At 42.7% G+C, this 26,499-nt stretch overlaps 3 protein-coding genes across 4 annotated transcripts in view; all 3 read left to right on the top strand.

Moving 5' to 3' along the window:
* Positions 1–262: 262 nt before the first annotated feature.
* LOC126557180 (tyrosine-protein phosphatase corkscrew-like) lies at positions 263–15,630 on the top strand. The gene is made up of 10 exons (XM_050212863.1): positions 263–771; positions 6,097–6,259; positions 8,131–8,458; positions 12,224–12,534; positions 12,614–13,093; positions 13,169–13,259; positions 13,319–13,508; positions 14,891–15,010; positions 15,362–15,426; positions 15,513–15,630. The coding sequence occupies exons 1-10, from the start codon at positions 263–265 to the stop codon at positions 15,560–15,562; spliced, it is 2,307 nt and encodes a 768-aa protein (XP_050068820.1). The 3' UTR covers positions 15,563–15,630.
* Positions 15,631–20,390: 4,760 nt separating this feature from the next.
* LOC126559083 (40S ribosomal protein S8) overlaps positions 20,391–26,499 on the top strand; it is a 269,441-nt gene continuing 263,332 nt past the window's right edge. The window contains exons 1-4 of one of the 2 annotated variants that reach the window (XM_050215189.1): positions 20,391–20,501; positions 20,845–20,951; positions 21,026–21,425; positions 21,750–22,130. In XM_050215189.1, coding sequence (XP_050071146.1) covers positions 20,498–20,501; positions 20,845–20,951; positions 21,026–21,425; positions 21,750–21,859 — 621 coding nt within the window. In that variant the 5' untranslated portion in view covers positions 20,391–20,497 and the 3' untranslated portion in view covers positions 21,860–22,130. Of the gene's footprint in view, positions 20,502–20,844; positions 20,952–21,025; positions 21,426–21,749; positions 22,131–26,499 lie in introns of those variants that run through there. The other variant, XM_050215190.1, reaches the window with a different exon arrangement.
* On the top strand, positions 23,018–26,464 carry LOC126557538 (ubiquitin-associated domain-containing protein 1). The gene is made up of 8 exons (XM_050213344.1): positions 23,018–23,319; positions 23,660–23,952; positions 24,025–24,185; positions 24,252–24,457; positions 24,517–24,823; positions 24,893–25,057; positions 26,072–26,210; positions 26,298–26,464. Exons 1-8 carry the CDS (start codon positions 23,018–23,020, stop codon positions 26,462–26,464), a joined length of 1,740 nt encoding a protein of 579 aa, XP_050069301.1.

Here is a 26,499-nt window from a genome sequence, read left to right on the forward strand (position 1 = left end):
AAAATGAGTGGTGGATTCTTCTTTGAGCACATCGTCGAGTTCCTGCTTCCGAAGCAGCAAACCCAGAAGGAAGCCGATGTGGCGAAGCTCGCGGCACAGTCAGTGGTGAAGAAATAGTTTGAAATTTGATAACACACTGTTTAGTTTTTCGAGATCCGGAAACGCTAAATTTGGTGCAGATAAAGAAAGACTACAAAGTCTTGCGAGAGATATTAAGTGCAATAGTAAAACAGTATTAAAGCGTGCATTGACCGGAGCGAAGATGTTGAAAAAGTACGTGCTCAAACTGACCAACACGATCGGTACGGTCGACTATCTGAAGCGCCGTTCATCCACACCGACGGAAGTGATCCGCCAGCAACATCAGCAGCAACCGAACCATCAACAGCAAGAAAATCTTTCTGCGTCGCAGAAAGGGCTGGGCAAGTTTACGCGCAATGGTCGAAAATGTTTGCGGCGTCGGTTTTCGAGCATTTCATCCGCGGACAGTGGCATCCTGGAGGAGATCGATCAGGAGGACGAACTGCAGGCACAGCTACAGCAGCGCCAGGAGCAGCATCTGCTGCAGCTGAAGGAGACGCAGCTGCTGGAAGAACTGCAGGAGCACGATTCCGCGATAACGACACCAACTTCGGAGGAAACGGACGATGATCCTCCGACGACAGCGCGCCTGCCAACCACGCTCGATACGGCGCTGCTGGCTGTGCCGGTGGCACAGATCATTATCTCCACCGCAATAGCGGAACTCCGGACTGCACTGGTGTTCTATCCGTTAGTATATACCATTATGTTTGATTTTGTTGGGAAAAATTTTGCTTGTGGTGACTCCCCTCGAGGAACTTTGGATCGGACAGATGCAACTTGAAGGCCACGTGCTAGTTGCGGAAAACCAATTAACCAATTTGTGTATAAGCTGGCGCCTAATGCGACATGAACCACCTCCCGAGTCCGGGAGGTTAGAAGTAGGTCCGAGGACTCGTTCAAGTAAAGTTCAGCCAAGCGCGAAAGTAACAACGCACAGCGTGGCCGTACAATAGCTAAAATGGACACCGGTTTCTGTTGTTATTTCTTTTCCGTTGTACTACTACGGACGGCGGGGATCATTTGCTATCCTCGACCCCGTTGTTGCCATCCAGCAGGTGCTGCGTGGGGCGCAGCACCGGCGGGGTAATGTTATTGTTGGATAAATATTACACTTTTATAGCATTGCACCGCGTCAGGAGTCACATTTATACTGCGTAAAAGCAAAGCTGTAGGTGTCAATTGGGTTTCGGCGGACATGGAAGAGTTGGGTTGTTTTGTGTTTTTGTTCGTTCGCGAAAAAAATATTATTTAACATTTTCTTTTATCCACTGCAATGGGATTATTCCGTACTAAGGAGAAACCGTAGGAAGCGAAGGAGAAAGAGAGGGAAGAAAAGAAAGGATGTATGCCCAATTTTAGGTGCGGAGGTCTTAAGCTAAATTGGTTCATTTATTGGAAGGCAACCCAGCAGCTGGCAGTATTCTCTCAACACCCACCTACGCAACTACTTTCAATTTCGGTCGGAATAATAGACCACGGTGGGGTGTAAAGAGAGGGTGAAAAGACTCTTGAAGACTCCAGCTGCCATGCTGCTTAACGGCGGTGATTTTTAGTCCGCTTGAATAACGACTACTTATCGTACACATATGTGTGCTGGGAGCTGGACATAAAATTCGTCAACAACAAACAACCAGTTGTGTACAACAATCACGTAGAAATCCCATTTTATTGTTACGACTTTTGACTAACATTTGCGGAGCTTTTGTGCGTGTGTTTGACGTACTAAATGCTAAGTATGTCGTTAAGGGATCTTGACCTTCCCGCTTTCTGACGATCGATAATGCATTGAAACATAAAAAAGGAGAGTTTTTTTACGCGAATCCTATTGTAGTACTAACCTGACTGCTGTTATCTATTGTAATTGCCCGTACAGTCATGGATGATTCCATATGTCTCATCCGTGTGACATTTCGTGGCGACCGTGACCTTCAGTAATACAGCAAACGCGAGTGTAAGGTCCACAGAGTTCAAAATATCACGCGAGCATATTAGTTATCCCTCGGGAGCCTATCTGTCAAACGGTTTGTAAAGACCCTTCAGCCTCTTATGCAACGTTCGATTGGTATGTGTCTCCCTTGCCCCTCGGCGGAGAGAACAATATTTCCATAAACGTGACGCTGATGCGCCAATACCGAGCAGTATCATAACCCTCTACACTACTCCGAAGGAAAGCCGCCTGTCAATCGCCGGCTCCGATGGCGTCAGGGTTAGAATTATCATTCCGATTGGTGCGAAATGAGCCACGACTACCAAGAAAATGGGATGTCCACGTACCGTGACGTTGCGATTATTTGACTGGTTTGCATATTGCATTCGTTTGCACTAGATCCTTCATTGAATGCCGCTTGTTGCAAGAGGATGCTGCCTAGTCGGCTGATTCCATTTTTCTTCTCTCTCTCTTCTCGAAAGTCCCCGATAAGACATTATCGCTTGCGATGTAATTGCTGACACTAATTTATGTCATTTGCGTCCGATTCTTTAGGATTGTAATTCACAATTAAGTCTATTTTTCACCATGCAATATTACCATCTTTTAGCAGCGTAATCGGAAGCTTGGGATTGTGTTGGAATGTCAGTGAATGTACCTGTCAGGCACGAGTGGAGAGAAGATTAATAAAATATCCACCACACGCTGCTGAACAAATGTTTTGCATATATACATTCAACCGAATCGACTGTCCAGAGCTTGAAGGATGGGATAGAGCGAGCTTGTAGCGTGCGAAAGGGTTTCACTATAGTAAGGTTGCTTTTGTAAGCTAATAGAACCTGTTTATGTGAGGTGTTGTTCCCTTCTCGCTAACGCTTGATTATGACAGCTTTGGCACAAAACTTAAGCTGACTGATCATAGCGAACGTTTGATCATTATGATTTTTTTAGATAATGTTTTTCTTCAGAAAATATTTCTCTATTTGAATCTGTCCATAGCCCACAGTAGATCACGCCTTTCTTAAAGGGATTATAAAATAAACAGAGCATCAGCGATGGCACGTTTCTTAGACCTTTAACAAACACAAGTCTTCTCGAGCAGCAGCTTACACCGAGCCTTTTATTACGGCTGCTTAAATAATGAATATTCAAGCGTGCTGCCCTGCTGGAGCTGAATGCTAGTTTGTTTGATAAGCAAATATTTCCTTACTTTAAATGCAATAACAGTGGAAGAATCCCAGACAATCCTTGTAGGATTATCATCTTACATTAGTCAGTCTTTATATTATACTTTATTTCATGTTTTAATCTTGTCTATATGTATTACTACAATTACTTTCGTCAATTAATATCATCAAAACATCTTTTAAATCCTTTATCCAGGTGGTAGTGTTTGACACAAAGCCACACACATCGATGAACGATCGTGATGATCTCATGATCTTCTCTCGTGCGTTATGGGACAAGCAAAACGTCTCTATATCGACTTATTATTGGATGTGTCAACAAAATGTCGCCGTGCTGTCCATTTGTTTACTTACTCAAACACATGCAAACAGTGGCTACCGCGAAACAGTGCCGCACTGGCACAATTTTATGATGGACCTGGTCCACAACAAAAGCATTTGCGTTTTGTTTTTAATTACGAACTAGTTCTGTTGGGTTTGGATGTAGCAAGGAGCTGTCAAAACTACCAACTACCTGCTAGCATTCCACTCAAACAATTGATATCTGGATGATTGCTGTTGAGAATGTCAATTTTTCTATATTTCACATTTGATGCTAATTGTTTAAAGTGATTTGCTGTGACACGGTGTACGAAGACAGAGTATCCAAGACAAGTTTTGCTAAAATTGGAAGCAAAACAGCTAAAACAAAAATGTAACATACCAATGACGAGCTGGAAGTTGATTGATTGAGCCAATTCCATAACGAATCGCCACCACTACGCTCTCGGATATACAGGTGTATGTTTGTATGTCTCCCCTTCGGCCCATGTGCCCATGAGCGAAGCTCAAGAAGAGATATTCAAACCGGTAAATTACGCAAACCTTTCTGAACCCTTTTGATAGAGCGTCCCCTTACTACTACCCGTTGCTTCTTCTCTACAGTCGATCCTTCTCCCTTTGGAGGCTACTGGCGAGAGAGTGCCTGATGATTCTGCCTATAATGTGTGCAGTAAGCAGCTTTTGGGGTGTCTTTTACCGTCGGGGTGGTTCCCAGGGGTCGATTGCATACAGCCAGCCAGCGTTTAGCAATTGTTGAAACACATGCTGGTTGGTTGCGATGGGTGCGTCGTACCCATCAGTGCTGCAGCTACGAAACTATGTCAAATTATGGAAGATAAATATGCACGAAATTCTGTGGACAAATGTTTAAAAAAGCTCTTTTTTACCGGAATAGTTTGGCCCCTTATTGGGGCCCCGAAAAACAATCGAAACGAACTCTAAATACGTGTTAAAAACAGCCGCAAGATGTGTGTTTTCTTGAAAAACATTGTTGGATGCATCTTTCAAAATTTTCAATTTTTGTTATTTTGGTCTATTATAATTATGAGTAAACTTTACAGTGGAATGTCTTATTAAACACTTCCCTGTCTTAAAGTTCCTCTGACGGCACACATTCCCACGTGATGTCTGCACGTAATAAAATAAAAAAACTTGGAAAACACATCACCACAAGGCACGTCATCATCACCGTCATTGTCTTTTGTGCATGCACAGATCGCCATTTGTACCCATGTATGGTAATTTTTCCTCGAACATTGTGACAACAATTTTGCACACTAAAACCCCGGCCATGCCAGCTGATTCATCCTTTGGTGCGCCGCGTGGATGCCGCCAATTGCCAGACAAGTTCCTAGTGAGTCACTTACCGGCATCGTATTGTCTATTGGCTATAGTGACAAGAATTTTGACGCGAAAGCAGACTTTTAACCCGTGCTTGGTGTCTCCTACCTAAATGGGGGTTTACTTTTAAGAAATTCATGACGAATCATACACATCTTCATCTTCCAACAGTGAAACACTGCGTCTGATAATTTGTATGCTTTTTTTTACTAAATAAGTCTTAGAAGCTGATTACATCTGCCCTTCTAGATTGCCAGACCCCATATTACATAGTGCGGGGAATCACTGTTTGGATGAAATGATAGCATTTCCGGTGACATGGTTTTCTTGTTTTTACTGGAAGCGCTATAAATGTGTTCACGAGGAAAGCACACCTCCGAAAAGCTTACCCCTTAGAGAGCTTTTATCGTCGCGCAACATAACTTCTACTCCCGTGATGCTAAACCGCGTGATTAATAAACACCAAACAATTGGGATAACTTTTTACGCAAACTTTTTCCAACCCCCCCAATTTTTACAGTTCACGTCATTCAAAAATGTTTGCTTTAAATCGAGCTTTTCATCCCTCCAAACCCACGCGCGTGGCATCGCGTCTCGGTGTCGCGCAACAGAACCGTCCGCAACACACTTGCTCGTGTGCGACATAACAAAACAGCACGCTCTGCTCGCGCCGTTCTCGTTGACCCGACGTCAGAAAGCTGCTGGATCTTTAGCTGTTTATGTCGTCTTTCGTAACTGCGGTTAGTTTATGGCGAGTCAGTTTATAACAAACGCGTTAAAAGGAACTGAATTGCATACGTTTAGTGTTGTGATCCGAATTTGGTGGAACTTTTGTTCAGTAAGTGGTGCTATCTCATCGTTTGCTCCTACGTAATTACGTGCAGCTGTGGCAAGAACTGAGGAAGCAAACTTGAACTTGAACTTCTCCACAAACCCTTCGCAAGAAAAAAAAGTTAGATCGTTATTATTGTGCCCGTGGTGCCGTGGTGTCGTTACGTGGGCAGTAGTGAGATTGTTTACGGATTTATCGATTCCCAGCAGTTCCGCTGTGGAGAGTGGAAAAAAATTCTACCAAAGTATGAACCAGCGGTCATTAATTTAGACGAGTGCTGTGCAAAATCGGTTAGAGTTTGTTTAATATAACAGTTATATAATATAACACATAACCCTGTGAAGCCGCATGAAACTAAATCACACCAAGTTAATTGCTGTTTTCCCTTCTTGCAAACATTTCAGATGGTTCCACGGCAATCTGTCCGCTAAGGAGGCGGAAAAGCTTATCCTAGAACGCGGCAAGAATGGTTCGTTTCTAGTGCGTGAATCTCAAAGCAAGCTCAGTGATTTTGTGCTTTCGGTCCGCGCGGACGACAAGGTGACGCACGTCATGATTCGATGGCATGTAAGTATTAGCACACTTGAAGTAAAATTAGAGCTAGTTGTACATTAAATAACCCTCCAAAAATAAAAAGGAAAGTAATGTGTTAGTTTGACTATTCGTGCTGGAACACCTGTATAAGAGTATGGTTAAAATAAAACAAGGTCCCGCATATGTTAGGTCAGTGATTTGTGTCGCACCTGGGTAGGAATATCCAAGAGGTGTGAATGTGTGCAGAACGGCAGAGCATCATGCAGTGGACACGGAACGGTTGCCGCCGTTATGTTAATGCTCGCGCTTCCTTCTTCTCAACATGTCGCGACGGCCGTATGACCTTGGCATCAGCGCACACCAGTACGTCGAGAACAAGTGACGCATAAACGAATGGAGTGTAGTGGAGGCAGTACCCGGGGACTAACAGCGCCCAGACGACGGATGAGCATAGAGAGCCCTTCTTCCATCTACCGAACATGGTACCGTCGTACGAAGGTCTTTGGCCGCGTGGTGTTTGTCAGTGATTTAAACCGGCAACACGACGGACATCTATTCCGTGTTGCTTTAAGCTTTTGGCTTTTGTGGTCCACCAGCAATAATTCCGAGATGGATTAGTTTGTTGCTGTTAATGATTCAACATTGCTTTCGAGTTATTAACTCCTTCGCATGTGATAAAAGATTTGAAGGAGCCATGGAGCCAGTTCATTAAGCAATGGGCTCGAGGCAAAAGAAAATCGATCCAGACAGTGAGAGAATCCGCTGATGGTTACAACAAAATTGCAATAGAAAGGGACAACACGCAGGTCATTTAAATAGAGTCACAAATGGTGGAAAATAGACCATTGAGCATTAGCATAAGCGAAACATTATGCTAAGTATAATTCCGCCAACCTTGTCACAAACTAGATCAAGGTCCTGGACCATTGGTTTAGAGCGAAGAGTAATTAGGTCTATTAGAACAATACAAGACACAGCCAGATCATACTCATATTGACGTCTAGGATTAGCAGGTTTTTTTCACATTTGACATTATAAGTATCCTGTTTACTTGGCCGCCATTTTTGTAACCTTATGCCTAATGCAATAATGCCAGACAATGTAATGAATAACAAGATTTTGTGTTCATTTGTAAGGTTTCCTTCCTGTTTTTGGGGCGGAAGGTTTATTAGCTGCTTGTCTGGATATTATCAAATGAAGTACAGAAACTAATCAACATCCACCTTTAGAATTAATTCATGGTAGAGTATATTGAGTATAATGACAAATATTGAACAGACTATATTAAGCACAGAGAGGTGGACGGCTCATAAAATCATACGACGGTTAGCAAACGTGACAATAATTGACGCTCTAGAGTAGTTCTTGCCTTTAAACGGTACACCAAGACAGATAACGATCGCGCTCAACGGCAACCTTCGAATTAGTCATAATTAAGTCGCATATCGGCAACCAACGCTTACGAACCAAGTGTCCGTATGGGTCCCCTGCACTTGGGCAGTTGGAAGACACCACCAACACACCGTCGCGTACTTTCCCATTCGACCGGAACCTCGGAACCATTGTGGTGCCGGATTAGACGGTGAAACTCTTCCGCTTATATGGTAGACGTCTGCAAGGGGTTTTATAGTATTGCGCGCCACTCTGTCGACGCCAATCGGATGTAACTTATAGTAGAATGACAAATAGAGTCGAGTGAATGGTTAGCTAGTAGGTATACCCGTCCAGTTTGATGTGACTGGACACTGCAACTTATCACATACGAAGTTTGCTCTAACACAGCACAGTTCCCCTTCGATCGAGCCCTAGAATCACCCTTACCCTTTCTTCCATATAAGAATCCTGAATGCGACTGATGTGATCTTCATGTTTCGCTTTTTTTGTTTGTTGTGTTGCAATTGCAGGAAAAAATGTACGACGTCGGCGGTGGGCAAAAGTTTGCAACCTTGTGCGACCTGATCGAATACTACAAGCGCAACCCGATGGTGGAAACGTGCGGTACCGTCGTCCATCTGCGGCAACCGTTCAATGCGACGCGCATCACCGCGGCCGGCATCAACGATCGGGTCGAGCAGTTGCAGCGCGAAAACGGTGGCCAATCGTACGGCAAGGGCGGGTTCTGGGAGGAGTTTGAATCTCTGCAGCAGCAGGAATGCCGGTACACGTTTTCGCGCCGCGAAGGCCAGCGGAACGAGAATCGCGCCAAGAATAGATATAAGAACATTTTACCATGTAAGTATGCCTGTAGGTGCTAAGATGCGCAATAATTATCGTTGTGGTGACAATTATTCTATTTTTCCCAACACAAATAGATCAATTTCTTGCGATCTGTTAGCATAGTTAGAGTAGTTTCAAAGGAAGGGAATAAGGGCCCGAAAAAAAAAAAACAACAACAATGGATTACTACGCTGCTCCAAAGCTAGTAAACATCACAAAAAACAGCACATGAATTCACGGTCATGGCGGCGGTGTTGCGTTCTGGTGAAACTGTAATTAAAATCAAACAAGTTTTCATCCCCAGATCCGCTTTTGCCACAGTTCTAAATGTGTGGTAAACAACACACTCCACACAAACTAGACCCACGCAACAGCCACGAGTTGCCAACCTCCGCAGAATGATATTGCAGGGTTTTGTGAGATGAATCAGTTCATGTTGGTGAGCCATTTCTGGACTTTGTTGAAGATGTAGTGAAGCCTCTTTTCCTAGACGCACTAGTCTAGACTCTGCTGCACTTCAAGATGAAGTAGAATTCTTGTCATTTCCGCTCAGTCTTCATAGGCCATCAAAGTTGGAATCATTTCTGGACTCTCTTCAAGATGTAGCTGTAGGTAGAATGTGGCTAAATTCCTAACAAAATTGGGCTATAGAATAATCTAACTGAAGTCCTCATAGGCCCCTAAAGTTGGGAGCATTTTTGGACTCTGTTCTAGTTGTAGTTTCCAACAAAAACACTTACAACATTCGCTGGTTCATTTCACAAACCCTGTATTTGCCGTCTCTGATCCTCTAAGCCTCGTGACGTTGCGATGCGTGCCTGGAGGCTGACGAGATAAAAAAAGCATCTTTTAAAAGTTGACGCCAGATACTGCCTTCCTTCCTTCCTACCTGTATTCGTCCCCCATTGGATCCCCTTTTGTTCTAGCTCCCTCTGTACCCAGCATTGATTCGCGATTCAAAGTCGACCAGACCATATACGGCCGAGCCGCACGACTACACGGAAAACGGATCGAGAATGCGTATGCGGTTTTTTTTATTCGTTGTTGTGTTATTTACATACAGATAAAATGCCAATATTTCAATCTATCGGGCAAATGGGCATCACATTTTTGCACCGGTGAAACGGGTATCCGCGGAACAACATCTCCCCTCAGCACGATGCGGTGTGCGAGAATGCTAATGATTGCAATTGAATCAACACCGAGAATTAAACGAACACTGCGAGTTGGTGGTGTAGTTTCTTCTTTTTTTCTCTCTGTTCTCCCGGGTTCGATCGTGTGTCGTGTGAACAATCTTGCCAAAGGTGTTGCAAACACAGAACATAATGGCGGTGCAATCAGGAAGCGATCGATAATCAGATTGCCCCTTTTATAGCAGCGCTCTCATCAATTGCAGAAACATTTTGCCAAATGTGAATTATGAAATGGGTAATCATTGTCGTCGGTGGAGGCGCAAACACTTCCTTTTTTTTCTCTTTTCTTGACATAATAATTTTATTTTCCAATTGTAAATTCGGAAGAACCCCCAACCTCCCGGCGGCTGGAGGTTTCTTTTGGCGCGCGCGAATCGATTGTCGCATTAACCTCAGGGAAGGTTACGCGTGGATGGTCAAGGTTATGGGTTGGCACATCCAACCGATAAAGCTTTTGCACGGTACGGCACGCGACGACGCCGACGATGCACACAGCGCTGCCATGCTCGCGATCGATTATTGTGTGCATCATGACGACAACGACGACGATGATGATTAGGTAAATTGGTTGAAAGCCCTTTTTGTTGCTGAGAGCCGCTCATGGAGGGAGATAGGATACCCTTCCGAAGGTCAGAAGGGCCATCGTAAGTGAGAAAAGTGGACGATTTGGTCGTTGGTTTGCCGACGTGTGTCGCACTTTTGTGCAACTGACAGACAAATGATGATAGAGGCCACGCGGGTGACAACGTGTGTTACGTAAATGTCGGTCAACTGGACGGCCGAATGGGGACACACACCCTTTGCCTTTCGGTGTTCAGGTGCGATAATTAGGTTGCCAATCAAGCTTCATCACCAGACCGCCATCGTTTGTTAGCATCACAAAAGAACAGAATAATTGAAGAACGTATGCAGATTAGTGTTGTTAAGTGGTAGAAATGTAAATGCTGCTTTTCAAAAATCACTAGCAAACGATTGTAAAACCAAATGTTTTTGTTGTTTTGTAGCACGAGCATTGCTTCATCTGAACATGCTTAATGTAATTGATATGCATGTAAAACGTCGAAAGCTACACCAGAATTACCCAAACAAACCTCAGTTGATTGGTGTAAAGAGGGCACTATTGGCAGCTTTTACAACAATCTTCCTAGCGTTTTCTGAACGCGAGTGAGTGCAGTAGCTCTGCCAACGATTGATTACACATTAATTAATCGAGATGTTATCAACATACAGTGCTGCTATTTAGCTACAAGATAAGAGCAAAAATACGGAAAAGTAGATAATGTTGGAAGAGATTGTTAGGCAAATCTGTATGCTTGTTTTCCTGTACACTAATTACGGATCGCGATGGAACCAATTTCGCTTGGATCGCGAGTTTCTCCAGACTCAAGCATTGATTCATGAAAAATCGTTTATAGATCATGATCATCTTGATTAGATGACTTGATTCTACGCTTTGTTTGAAAGTTAGATCTTGCGTAGTTTGTCCAAAAAAAAAATCCTGCTTGTTGCTGTGGAGGTCACTCAGGAAGTCTTTTATTAACAACGAGCTCACTATCGAAGAAATATTCATCAATATGGCGTCAGCCATTTGAAATCTAATGTCTCAAAGTCTCCACAAACTAGTAAACCAATTCTTAAAAATGGACGGCAAACTTTGGTCAACAAAGTGCATATCCAGGATAGACGGATGCTCTAGCAGAACTCAAATCAAATCGTATAACGATATACGTATCAGAAGATAAAACCTCAGATTGCCTATTCAACTTCGGTTGCATTTGAGTAGATGGGCAACACTGTTTAGTCACTTAAATCTGTCCTCTTTCAAGCGATCTAATCTATATCCAGATGTTTTAAGATACTGCCTTCCTCTAAGCTGGTCGTCAGGATGACGGTGACTAACTTCTCAAACACGAAACAAATTTATGGCTACAAACTGCTCCGAAACGACCAAGAGAGTAGTCAAACTTTGTCCGTACATAAAATACACGATGCAAAAGACGACGGGACTGCTTGGTAGATCGCTAAGACACATGCATACGTTAATCAAACATCATCAAACACGACAATGAGTTGTCTTTTGGTTTGGCTTTTACGGTTATATGGCGCTACCTACCCACCCTCGTTTAGTTGACTGATTAACAACAAAAACATACACGTCCTGTGTGCGCGCACATACAACTGTCGCGGGTTGGAATCGGTTGCACCCTTGAGTTGATAGATAAACCTGTTTCTTTAGCGACATGGCGCATATATCTTGCGGCTACGCTGACAATTTCCGGCGTGTACACGGGCGAATCGTCTCGGCAATCGCGGTCATCGTCATCGTCGATTAATGATGCATGATTTTTTTCATTGGAATTCTTGCGACGACATCGTATTATTCACCCCGTTTTTGTACGCAGAGTAGCGTAGGTGTGGGTGCAGTAATTCTGCGATGCACTGGGGCGTTGAATGATGGAGCGAGAGGGTTTTTGTTTCCTACTTCCTTGGGCAGTAATTTTTAATCAAGAAGCAAAACTCTTTCTTCGTACTCAAGCATTCAGTTCAGGTAAATAATAACTTTATTTGTAATCTTTTTTTTGCACAGTTGATCACACACGCGTGAAGCTGAAAGATGTGGATAGTTCGGTACCGGGTGCCGATTACATTAATGCCAACTACATCCGTCAACCGACGGAGTCGGAACAATATGACATGAGCTCATCATCGGAAAACCTAGCCCAACCGCAGAACGGTTGCAGCGCCGGTACACAACCAAACGCCACCAACAATAATGGTACGAACGGGAGCAGCAACATCTCGCCGGGCTATGGTGCCGGACAGCCGACGAAAAACTGTTCCAGCTGCCAGCTGCTCAACAAACCCTGCTCCCAGTGCTCCCAGAAGGCCAACAGTGAGGTAGTACAGTTAGCTCGACTGTTCTAACGGTGAATAAATGATCTTACAACACGTTATCCTCTTACATATATCAACGTAGATGAAACACAAACGCAACGAATCGATCACATCCCGGATGCAGTTGCAGCAACAATCATCACCCCACAAGCGGGACGAGAAGGACATGTTCAAGACGTACATTGCGACGCAAGGCTGCCTGAGCAACACGATACAGGACTTCTGGAACATGATCTGGCAGGAGAATACGCGCGTCATCGTCATGACAACCAAAGAGATGGAACGGGGCAAGAAAAAGTGCGAAAAGTATTGGCCCGATCCGCAGCAAAGCAAAGAATGGGGACATGCGCGGGTGCGGTGCCTGACCGAAACCAGTACCGCCGACTATACGCTTCGCGAGTTTCTGCTGTCGTGGCGCGGACAGGAGGATCGCAAAATCTACCAGTACCACTTCCAGGTATGGCCCGACCATGGTGTACCGGCGGATCCGGGCTGTGTGCTGAACTTCCTGCAGGATGTAAACACGCGTCAGGCCCAGCTGCAGCTGGAAGGCGTGACACCGGTAAGCTTTCGCTCTGAGGAGGTTTTTCATGAAAGAAAGTCGGTCAAAGACTTATGGCGGGACTTTTGCTTTTAGGGTCCTATCTGTGTACACTGCTCGGCTGGTATCGGACGAACTGGAACGTTTATCGTGATCGATATGATTTTGGATCAAATTCTGCGTCAAGGTAAATGATCGGTGCAATTGTAATCGTAATCACACTCATAACTCCGTTCGTTCTTTTAGGACACGAGTGTGAAATTGACATTCAGCGAACGATTCAGATGGTGCGCTCGCAACGGTCCGGTATGGTGCAGACGGAAGCACAGTACAAGTTCGTCTATTTCGCTGTCCAGCACTACATCCAGACGCTTCTGCAGCGGAAGCAGGCCGAAAAGCAGAGCCTGCAAGTGGGCCGCGAGTACACCAACATTAAGTACGTCGACGAAATCTATGTCTAAGTAACTTTTTAAGCGCCTTTCGACACTAATTTAGGATTACGCCAAACTTCTCCCCACGTATCACGTACTTGTGTCCCCTGTTGTCTGTATGTGTGTGCGTGTACATTAGCGTTTTGCAGCAACGGACTGTTTATTCAGCCTAGACACGTTGTTTCCTATGCCACAAACAAACGGGCCTTTACGACGGCCTGCCTAATTGAAAGTGGGCGATCGTCCAGAAGTCTGTAATTCTCTTCTACCGGTGCTGATTTTTTTGTAGCATTCTGATAAGATCTGTAGAATAGTGCCGTAATAGTACGACAAAATGGGACAAGTAATGGAAGCATAGAGAGCAGTATGATGGCAGGGAAGAGCAAAACTAATTTACTGCACGTGCCGAGCCGAATATGCCGGATTAGTTGTAAATATCGTACAATGTTTCTCGCTACGCAACGTTAGTGTGTTTGCGTGTGTGCGTTAGCTTGTACATCGTTGTGATATTACTTCTATATTACTACTATAATAATTTAACGCTTTTCTGTTCACTGTTTTCGTCGCATCAGTTGTGTGCAAAATACCTTTTTTCCTCCCACAGTTGCAAACAGCGCTAGGAGTCTTATGTAAAAAGCTTAAGACGAGCTTTGAGAAGGAAACAAAAACAGTTAATGAATTTTAAGCCCGAAATTCAAATAAACCATTCACGAGAGCGATAATGAATGCTGGATGTGTGCAATAAATGACATCTGTTGTATTTGCTGATGTTGCTCCTAGAGTTCTTATTAATAGGACAAAAATATGCTTCGTTGATTATGATTTCCCTTTTTAAGAACATTTCAATGCCTGGTGTCTGGTAACAGTTTTATTATTTAGTTCTGCTCGGGTAGTATCGGAAAGAAAAAGATTTTTTTTTATACAGAATATGGATAGTAAATGAGTTTTTGACATTCTTGGAGTGCGTTACGATAAGCGGTACAGACGAGAAAAAGGCGAACGTAGTACAGAGAAAGCGAAACAATTAATTTCCAGTCATATGCCACGAAAGAAAAACGCTTTACACAAAAAGAAAGCTACACAGAGAAGATTTACAGTAAGAATTAAAATTATTGCCTCCATTAGCGTTCTGGTAAACTTATCGTGTGTTGTTTCCGTCTGATGGTTCTGGTCGTGTACGTTTCCCATTTCAGTATCTGATTTTCTCGCTGCGCCTCGTTAGTTAGATTCGTTAACTGTTGATTTTTCTTTCGATCGATACCCGTATGTCGAGTTTATTATATGAGCAGTATTTTAACTATTCTATTCCTCTATGCCTTATTTTTACAATACAATCTACTACCTCCTGTCTGCGCACGCGTGTGTGTATATGGGTATACGCAAGCAGATATGCATGTGACTCGAATGATCTGCAGCGAACCCAACTACCACCATCGCTGTCAACACTAAGCTTAAACACAAGACAAGACTTGCAGAACAATCGTATGCAGCACAACCACACTATTAGGTATCTCACCCGTTTTTTTAACGTAACTTAAATGTGTTTCCTGTTGTATGGTCAGGTTTTCTTTTCGTTTTATGTCAACTCGAAATACGTTTAGATAATTTCTGTTCCGTAGGAAGCGCTCATAAATTTTTGAAATGCATGACTCGTGCTACGTGTTTGAAGAAAACTTATATACTCTTATACTCTTTTAGAATTATAAGTTACGTGTTTATATTTTATTTTTGTTTAATTTACATCGCCTTTAAGTAGAATTTCAAATCGTTTAATGAATGTTTACATTGTTAGTTTGGACTTTCTATTATCTGTTATATTGTTTCGCTTATTAATGTTTCGTTCCTTTCTTTCTTCCAGATCTACGTCTGACTCACAGTTACCATTACCAAGAACTGTGAACGATTTAAATAACTCATTATCAGGTATGTAACAGAAATAAATGTTATTTACATCACTTGCTCACATTTTTATAACATTTTCGTATCTATATTATTCACCTTTTTTACAGTATATGAGAACATTCGTGTACCACCGCCAACACCACCGAAAAAATCATGACAAATGGATTTTTAAACCCTTTTATATAAGGCAAATGCTGTGAAAATCATGTGAAAACCAACCTGCCCCCCCCCCCCTCTCCATCTCCTACTTCTTCCTCCCTTGAGAACCCTTTTCTTATGGACAAGCGTTCCAACCTATTCTCATTTCTGTCTCTATCCTGAGTGTGTGTGTGTGTTTGCATTAAATCTGCTGCAAGAGAAGCCGTTTCTTGCACAGTTCCCGTTGCATAACAAGGTCAAAATGTGTCTTTTGCGCAGAGTATCTAGTTTCTAGTTGCAGAAAGAGAGGAGTGCTGTACATGATTATGTTATATGTAAAACGGCTACACTAAAATGGTACAATTGTGATGTGTTTATTATTCTGTTTTATCTGACTCTGATGTGTACGCGCATGTAACGACGTTATAAAGATATAATTCCGATAGTACCCTACAGCTATTTGTAAAAATGGCGCTTATAACTTGGAGAAATTATAACTAATTGGAGAATACATAAGGCAAAAATAATACGACACATGCGATAAAAGGGAATGCAAGATGGGGGAGTTCGTTACGTTTTGTGTTTCAGTTTTTCGAACGTATACATTATTGCATTTCGATACCGCGTTAGCGCTTAGAAGTTTAAAAGTATCCTTTGATAGATGCTGGGCGTGTGATACAGCATGCGGCAGGATAAAGATGTGTAAATTGGAGATATTGTAATCAACCCACATAATGTTTTTTTAAAAAGTCTTCTTCGGGGTCTTTCATATGAGGGTGAAATGTATTGCAGGATTGTACTTCAACTTATCCAAAAAATGGTAAAATTCAATGAGTTTTCGATTCGGACAGAAATCGATTTAATCATAAATTTTTTTTATGGTGAGAAGCGATTAATCAGAAATCTTTGAACACGGCAAACTACCGTGATAAATAGAGCTCTATTATGTTGATGGAAAACATTTTTGAACTTCAGTGAAGCTGGCCTCCATCCAGCGTAGTAACTGTGGTTGTCCAATATTCCTAAAATCCACCAGATGCAGATGCTTGGAAAAGAAGCTTTATGTGTCGCGTTCCGCGTTGTTGAATTGTATACCTGCTGTGCTGCTACATGCAATCTGTAACCAAGAAAGAAAAAAAGAGTGCTTCAAAGGGGGCCTTCTGGCCTTCACCTACACGGGACGATACTCCATGAAATGAAGTGAGCTATGCTATTGACGACAGCATCGATACTTAACAGCTTTTCATCGGAGAACAGAACTCTTACCTTATGTGTATAGAGGTTACGGGAACGTCTTGGACAAATGTATTAAATTTCTTGATAAAATTCCTGATGGGACATACCCAGATTTGAAAAATCATTTTGGAGACCGATTTAAACAGGTTAGGTGTACCCATTTCTTAGGTACCATTAATCTAGAAACCATTTTTGTTCCGATAAACTATGCCAAAGTGACGTTTTACAAGCTATGCGATCTCCTTGGACAAGCAGCTGACTCGTAATCTCTACTGAAGTACACATTTCCACAAATTTACCTTACAAACAATTGTAATATCAAAAATTGTATCTTAATTCGCACTTTTTCCTGCCGCAACATGTATGAGGAAACGGATTTTTGGGGTTGTTTTTTCCTTTCTAAAAAGCTGTAACTGATCCTTACACGCAAATGTTCGTAAATGTGTAGCGCTTCTTTAAATATAAAAAAAAAACCTTAGGGACATCAAGCTGTTCCTGTTCCAGTAGTACGTTCGCTCTGGCGTACGTTGGCAAGTACTGAATACTTGCAACATAAACCGAAATAACACATTAAAACAAAACCCACGTTCGTTCGTAGCGTTGTAAGCCGTACACCTATATGTATGCGTATGTGTAAAGAGGCATAGAATAGAACAGAACAAATTATTAACAAACCTTCACGATGGCAGATGGCAGGGAGAGTACCTTTCAACTTTTGACTATTGTGAAAAATATGCAAATCAAATCAGTGTAATTCTACTGCTGACAAAATAGACTTCTATTTTTATAAATTTGACAAAAAATTACACATCTTACAAAGGAAAGCGAACGAGAGAAAGATTATTGTTGCGTGAACACTATTCAGAAACAAACGAGATTATGATAGAAACTGATATACAGGAAGGATGAACGGTGGAATGGTTATGATATGCATATGAAATTATTCGCCAAAGGAGGAGTGATAGAGGGGTACAGTTGTGAGAATGCACAGATTCTCTTATAGAAATTTGTTGTAGAATGCGAAATGCCTAGTGAAGGAACAGCAGGACCAGAAATCACAAAAGACATGATCGATATGAGCACGCGCGTAAGCGGAATAGATGAGACGGGGAAGATATTGTGCGAAAGTTTGTTGCATCCAGAAACGAGAGTACCGTTTTATTATTATTTTGTTTAGATATCAGTACATCTATTCGTGCGTCTGTAAATTTATTGTTGTTAGCATTATATACTATTACTATTACTATTGCTACTACTACTACTACTACCACTACTACCAAGCGGAATAGTTGGGGGTAGTGATATGTTTTGCTTTCTAACTGTCGAACAACATATGTATGCTAATGTAATCAGGCTGTCTTGAGCGTCCTTTGTGGTGTAGTTGATAGCGACGCTAGCTGCCAACACGGGAAGGGATCGATATCAAGTCCCCAAACGGCGGCGGGAGGGACATTAGAATCTGGATTTTTGTACATCTCTCTGTGGTTGAGAGAAGCTCCCACCAAAAGGCTTGCGATGTTTCTAAACTTGATCCAGCACACGTTTAACAGGATTAATGGCAAATTATATTGGTCCTAATGGAGATGTCCACCGCTGCGTTATGGGACGCGAAAGATGTAGTGGCGTCCGATATTGCTTTAAAAAGTGTCGTTGTGTTACTGTTATATTATTTTTGCGATCTTTCTTTGCACTGCACCGTGCAACACACGTACTACTATTTTGAAAATAATTATCGGTATTGCCCGTTTTTACTTTGCAGTAAGCTTAATCCATTGCGTTTTTCTTTTACCTTGCTTATAGTATGTGCATTGTTAGGACAGATTTGGCCCAAACCAGTCTTGTTACACACGGATCACACCTCCCAATCCTCTTTATAACATTATTCTTAATGCTTAACACATTATTTTGTTATTATACTACTTGTTAAATAGTCAGTTTTACAAACAATCAGTCTTAAATCATTTTATCGAATTTGAAACTTTATAAAAGTTAGACGTTATCAGAGTGTGTTAATCCTCGAAAAGTAAAGAAACAAAAATACAAGTAAAATCGTATAAGGCGAACAGGAAGGAGAAAACAAAAAGAAATCTAAAGCTGTGTATGTGATGTAGCGTTAAATAAACGACGAACACAGAGACATTTACCGACACACCGAGTCTTACAAAACAGGAAAGTGGAGGGAAGAATTATGATGGTTCGCTTTCGCTCAGTTAGTTTTTTTTTATTTTACCTTCTCCCGAATTCACGTTAAAAGAAAAACTCGGCGAAGAAGCAAAAAAAAATAGTAAACGAGAGTGAAAACGAAACAAATAAACAAACAAATCAATACTAAAGTAAAACTCTACATCCAAATATGAATAAACGAAATTGGACATGGAAAAAATGAACTTAGTCAGCAGGAAGGAGAGAATTAGAATAACATGATTCGTGCGTGGTAAGTGGCGTATACTCAGCGCTGCAGGAAGCCAATTAATTGGAACCGAAGAAAGGTACTAGCCGAGTAAATAGACTTACCAATAGGCACACATACAAACACAAAAAAACACACACACAGTTACACAAACAAAACAACAATAAACGTTATTGTATATGGAGTATACATATAAAACATGTTTGCGCCGTATTGTCAACACCGCATGTGTTGACAATATCAATATGTGTTGTACTATCCGAAATTATTATTAGATTAAATATTACAACAAAAAATGCAAACATAAATAACATGGACATTCTTTGGACTGTGATGAACATAAAGCGACAAACATTTAAATTTTGCACGAATTGTACAAATTCCTGGATTAACCTCCAGGCTAGGGCCTCATCCATGTAGCTGTTGCGAAAGTTCATATTTTTCTGCTCCACATGGGCCTTCAATAACAGTTACGGCATCACAATAGCGTCCTTCGACAAAGGTTGGCCCAAAAAGTTTTAATTCATATGGACAACGACATTCAAACGATCTCCAAGTTTAATCGATGGGTTTTAAGATTTCATAATTATTTACTGGCGTATTTAAATGCTTCTACTACACTGTTAGATGGTCGAATTCTGTCATTTATTACACGTTTTTATGCATTTCCACAAGTGGTGGAAATATTCAAAACGTCTACAGCCGACCGGCTCATGATCTCCAAATTCTTCGTTAAGGGATAAAACTCAATATGCTAATAATGCAATAGCTTCAGTTGCATTTCTTCTACTATGTTGGCCACAACTAATAAGAATGAGTTAATTAATCATTGTAACATTTTGTCTTAACATAAACCACATGATTCAAAAAAAAGGTGGGCAGTTGGATGGATCGCTAGGAAGTATCGAACAAAGGAAGATCGAATAAGAAAAAACACCGTTAAAAGCAGTCTATTTTGTAATACATTCGTGCAATTAACACATTTTATTGCTTCTTAGTGTTGTAAAAGTGATGTTTATTTTGTAAGTTTTTTATGAAACTCTTTTCAAATTCTATTGCTATTGCTAGAATATTGAATTTTGTAGAATTCCGAAATCAGAAATAGAATTCATTTTCTCTTATGTGACCAACAACGGCACAATCAAATTCAAATGTTTACATTATACCAATCCCAGCACCGCCGTCAAATGACAGTTGCCGAACGTCACGTTGGCCGCACTGTTGCGATGTTATGCGATACGTCAAATGCCAAGCTTGCCACTATAGCTTTTCCGGTTTGGCTCTTTCTTTCCCGATCAACACATCAAGATGGGTAAGTCGCCGCCTGTCGTTGTCTACGGAATTAGTGCTTAGAAATAGACAAAATGCATCGGAAAAGTGTGCGACTGACTGTGTACGGGCTTGGTGCAGTGCACGCCACATGAAGTGAGTGAAAAGTAAGAAAATGAGTTGGTTTTTGCAATGTTTTTCTTCGCCTGAACAGTCCACGTTTTCCGATGTATTTGTGTGTTATGGCTGTACCGAGGTGTACATTGCCGCATCGTCCGGTGCATCCCGTGCGGTGTGCGGATGATTGCTAAATGTACCGTGCTGACCGGGTGGGAGTGTGAATGATTAAAGTTTTTGTGTGCTTTGTGTTTGATTGCCGTTTGCAGGTATTAGCCGCGATAGCTATCATAAGAGGCGAGCCACTGGTGGCAAGAAGGCCGCCATCCGCAAGAAGAGGAAGTATGAGTTAGGACGCCCGGCCGCTAACACCAAGGTAAGCGTGAGATTCATAGTATGATTGATCCGGCCTCGTATAATAATACAATGTTTTGTTGCTCGCCGTTTTAGATTGGTGCAACCCGTGTCCACTTCGTGCGAACCCGCGGTGGCAACAGGAAGTTCCGTGCGCTCCGTCTGGATTCGGGCAACTTTGCCTGGGGCTCGGAAGGTATGGCCCGCAAGGCTCGTATCATCGATGTCGTGTACAACGCGTCGAACAACGAGCTGATCCGTACCAAGACGCTGGTAAAGAACGCCATCATCGTGATCGATGCCGCACCGTTCCGCCAGTGGTACGAAAGCCATTACCTGCTGCCGTTGGGCAAGAAGCGTGAGGTGAAGCCCGGCGAGGAGGATGTGTTGGCCAAGAAGCGCAGCAAGCGCAACCTGAGGAAATACATCAAGCGCCAGAAGACCGCCAAGATCGATCCCGCTGTGGAGGAACAGTTCAACTCTGGTCGTCTGCTCGGTATGTAGTAGTCCGCTGTGAAGAGATGTCTCGATGCAGTGCAATTCAAATGTGTGTGAGGTAGTGGTGTTGAGAAGTTCTTACATGATGATAACCAAGATGTGACTCACGTCTGCATCTTGATGTAGATTTTTCCAGTTGGTATGTTCGTTTTGAGCTGCCTGACCTGGTACCAGTGAGAAATGATCCACCATCGTCATAGTTACACTGATTTAGATCTTCTACAACGCCTAGCACGCACCTTGAATTGCATCTGTCACCGGAATGATGTTCCTCAGTGAACTCGATGTATTTATCCTTCGTTTTTCTTTCTTCTTTTTACAGCGTGTATCGCTTCCCGCCCCGGACAAGTTGGCCGTGCCGATGGATACATTCTGGAAGGCAAGGAACTTGAATTCTACCTTAAGAAGATCAAGAACAAGAAGTCCAAGTAAAACAGGCGGACGGATAGCTCAGTTGTGGTGTGGTGGTGTGTGTCAGTGTTGTATTGGAAGAATGGGGGAATATTTGTTGGTGTTTGCTGCGTGAGAGCTGTTTTTCCGGATTGAACGAAAGGAAAATCAACCGGCGGCGGTGCTGCTACGATCCGTTCCTCATCGTAGTTCAAATGGCATTTACAAACACCAACTGCAAAAGATCAGCAAAAGAAAGGAAACAACGTGAAATGTGCGCCGAAAGGAGGAATAAAACTACATAAAACCACAACAGGAGTAGTTTGCCTTTTTGTTTATGCGGGAAAATGTAGCAACTTTGAGAAAACAACGATGCAGCTTGGGCAACGACTTATGGGTTCGTTTTTAAGTATGTTCTCCGATAGAGGTAAAAAGTAGATAGCATACATATTTAGGAAACGCGACACTACGTTCTGAGGATAACATTTCCTTTGTTGTGAAAAACTTTCTTTAACAATTGTTCAGCTGTGTTCGCAATAAGAACGATATTCAGCATTTTCTTAAATTTGAACATTATCTATTCTTGGTGGATGCTTAGTTCTCCCTATTAATCAGCATTATCCTTAATTTTATTTTTATTATTTTGCAAATATTTATTCCTTGAATAAACGGATAAATTCAAGTGACTTCTTTTTTTTTTTTGAAAATGACGTTTTACATGACCGCTTACTAATTCCACTGTTCTGACAGTTTGCGCGTGCATCCCTTTGTGGCTATCGCGCAAGAACCAAAACATAAACCAAAATTATCATCTCTCCCTGCATGCTGGAAGTTGTCATCGGCGAAAAGCGGGAGGAATACGGGCACACACACGCACATTAGATCAATAGAAATCGCGCACACTAACGCAGCTCCGCGTGTGTAAGCTAGCAGGCATCGTTAGGATAAAAAATCTTTCTAAACAACACCCTACCTACCTCACTGCATCAACGGACCAAGCAGACCAACGCCGAGGACATGTGCAGAACGCCGAAGGATAAATCATCGGGCAGACTAATTAAGTAATTGCGGCAGGATGGCGCCTGACCTACATCTCCTCGCACCACAACTAGCAACAACGGCAGCATCAGCAGCATTGCTTTCATCTATGGATTGCTATTATTGATTGTTCCGGTTGAAAGTGGCCGCTGACTGGCAAAAATGATACCATGGATGCGTGAAAAATTTGCTGAACGACGTGCCCGCTGGCAACAGTCACGCAGCAACAAACATCCGCGCGGCCTCGCCGATGGAGCAGCGTCAAGCTGCAGCTCGCCATCATCGAGCACCGGGCCGGAACCGTCGTCGGGCACTTCGACACCCGGTACGAATGTATCGCCCGTGCACCAGTCTGTCTCAGCATCACGTCAGCACAAGCATCGCCATGGGCAACGAACATCCAAAGGACATCATCATCAATCGCAGCAACCGTTACCTTCTACCAGCGGAACATGGCGTTCGAGGTAAGTGTAGAAAAACCGAGCTCGCAAGGAATCGTTGCTAATGGATAAGCTATTCAGACGGTGGTTCGGTCGTTCTCGCAAAAATCATAAAAGCACCAAGTAAGTATCTTGTTTGTCGACGTTTAGCTCTTGCCCTACGAAACAGACCGTTTCCGTGGCCGTAGACGATAGGTCAGTGAAGATGTTTAAATATTCATCACGCTTCCAAACGCTGAAGGGATATGACGATAAATTGGGATATTCATGGTTCTGACACAAGCAAAACCCCTTCCAGCTTTCTATTGATTGGAATGCGAGAAAGAATTGTTTCATTTTCCTGATTTTTTTGTTTTTTTTTCAGATCATCCAAAAGAGAAACTCAAGATGATGGTCCGTCTAACTACTGCCCTACGCAGTCCGTTTTGCTGCGAATCATAAGCCCACGTGGAGGTATGGTCGATGTGGAAGTGATGCGTACCTTCACGGGTCGGCAGTTAAAAATGTACGCCTTGGAAAAATTTGCCAGCAATGCCTTCACGATGCCACACTTTTCGTCCGATTTGGATGAGCTGGCCAACCGGTACCGAATGATACGGTCACAGAACAGACGCATCTTCCGCGATGAAGATGTGCTGAGCGATGTGAACGATGAAGGTAATTGCTGCTTGCGGTGTTAGTAAAAAGGAAAAGTATTTTAATAATTTTATTGTGTGTGTACCTTTGCAGAAGAGTTTCTGCTTGTGGCGAAGCGTATCGATGCAGCACCAGCCGAAGAAAGCCTTAAAGGACCTTCCCCAGCCGAAATATTGGCCGCCACGCGCCATATACCATTGTCCCGCATAAATCAATCCTCCGTCAACTTTAACCTAGGCATGCTGCAAACCGACGTAAGTTTTTGCCACTAGATACACCTAGATCGACCTCATCGCTTACTGGGTGGCCTTTTATTACAGCTGCGACAGGATCTTCGAAGAATCATGATATCGCTCTCCATTGCGTCCGCTTACGTACACGGAACGGGCCCATGCGCCGGCAAACTCATCGCGCTGTATCAGCAACGGCTCGTCAATCGCAAGCGTCATCAAATTAGTTCTGTCGAGACGCTGCTCGAGATGGGATTTTCGTTGGAAAAAATTAATCAAGCCTTACAAATTAAAAAGTATGCTGTAATCAGTGTTGTAAGTAAATAACACATTAATTGATGTTCCATCGTTGTAGGAACGTATTTCCGGAGGCACTGGACTGGTTAATACAGAACGATAGTACGTCGATGTTTTATAACTGTGATAAGAACGCTTTGTGTGCGTCCTCTTCCGCAACGACGAATCAAATTCAAGATGCAGCAACCAGCGGTACGGGCTACGAATCACCGACTAACAGTGGGCTTTCGCCCACCGGTGCTTCGATCGTTGGCCGTGGACGGAAGAAATCAAACGTCGAGTGTGATAGTAGATCGACGTCTACACCATCGTCTGCCGGGAACTCGATCGATGAGGACGAAGAACAATCGGCGGATCCATTTACGGTACTGCAGCGGGAGTTTTGTGCGTTCGATTTCCGGTCATAATTTGTGCTACTACGCTTGCTTTTGTAGATGAAGTGTGAAAACATTGCTGCCTTGCTGGAAATCGTACGCCTGTATTCGGAGCAAACGGTCATTCCTGATCCGGAATTGGTTTCCTCCATTGCGGAGATGGGTTTCGAGGAGGAAAACGTTCTTGAAGCGTTGGTTGCGACGCACAACAATCAAGCGGCAGCGGTAAGTCCGATAGTTTATAGTTTAAGTATAAATAGGGGAACGTTTACAGGTGATAGCACACAAAACAGCAAATAATTCCATTTTCGGAACACGTTTGTTGCGCCTACAAGTAGGCAATTTCATGTCCTTTACGCCTCCTGTTTCTTCTTTCATTGAGGCTCGTCACGATTTACATAGACTTTAAAGCAGCATTTGGTCGATCATCAGGGATGATCTCATGCTTAGGAAGCTTGTGTCTTACGGGATCGGCCGATCTGTTGTGAACAAGCTGTCTTCAGAAGATCTTCAGTTTGCTTTACAGCTGTTCAGAAGATCTTCAGTTAGTAATGCGCAAAGCATTTGAAGTTACAGACCCAGCTCTGACTCCGTATCAGCACGTTTTCTGCTACTGGGTCTATTATCTTTAGAGACCCGCCGCTCCCATACCCAGTTTGGCTTCATCGCCTCCATTCTCTTCCGTCAACGTTTATGTTCCTGTTTGTCGCCTTCGCTCTCGTCCTCTACATCTCTCTACTGCAGATCAATCTAATTTTTCCCTCTTCCGTGCTCGTCTCAACTCCTCCTCTTTTAGGTCTTTTTGACATCCTCTGAACTCTCTTTCTTTTACGGTTAGTGGTAATTTAGTTTTTAAGAAAAAAATTGTGTAGTCTTAGGTAGACCAATTCAATTTCAATCAATCCAGTTTTTAGCGCTCGCAGCTGCTTGCAATTCAAATTATACTGTTTTGTTCGAGCCCAACCCATAAAGGATATCGACGCAACTTAACACAATCGTGTGTTTTGTTTTTAATACATCAACAAGCATGGCGATCTGATCTGGCCATTGGTTGCTAAATTAAGTTATTTGAACAACGTAAACTTTCTGTTGGTACATCAATTATGTAAAGCGCATTGCCTAACTGTAGGCGCGCGGAATACACGTGCTTTTCCACGGCTGCTTTCATTTTATTTTTCATAGTGGTGTGTGATTTATCTGACATATTAAAAAAAACCTTACAAATTTATTTCTTTTCAGTGTGAATGGCTGCTAGGGAATCGTACGAAAAGTGTGCAAGGTGTAAACGATGGTCTACCGGCAGATTCGCCGTTCCTGCGCGTGCTGCTGGGTTCACCACAAGTACAAATTAGTCTAGGAAACCCAAAAATGTTTATTGGTAAGAAGTAGTAGTGGATAAAGCGAATATTTGAAAGCGATTTTATGACTTCTTCCATTGTTTTTTTTTTGTATATGACATCAACAGCACTGATCTCAATATTGGACAACTATTCCACGATGACTATGTGGCTTAACGACAACGACACATCAGCCGTGCTGGGACACATTCTGCGTACGTATCACGAGGAGAAACACATTGGCGCTATTAACCAGTTCAACAATGCGCAAGGAAGCTCTAGCAGTCACCAGTAGTAGGCAACTGTGCTGTAAAGTATGTAAAGAAAAAG

Source organism: Anopheles maculipalpis, chromosome 2RL, assembly GCF_943734695.1.
Source record: "Anopheles maculipalpis chromosome 2RL, idAnoMacuDA_375_x, whole genome shotgun sequence".
Classification (NCBI taxonomy): Eukaryota; Metazoa; Arthropoda; class Insecta; order Diptera; family Culicidae; genus Anopheles; species Anopheles maculipalpis.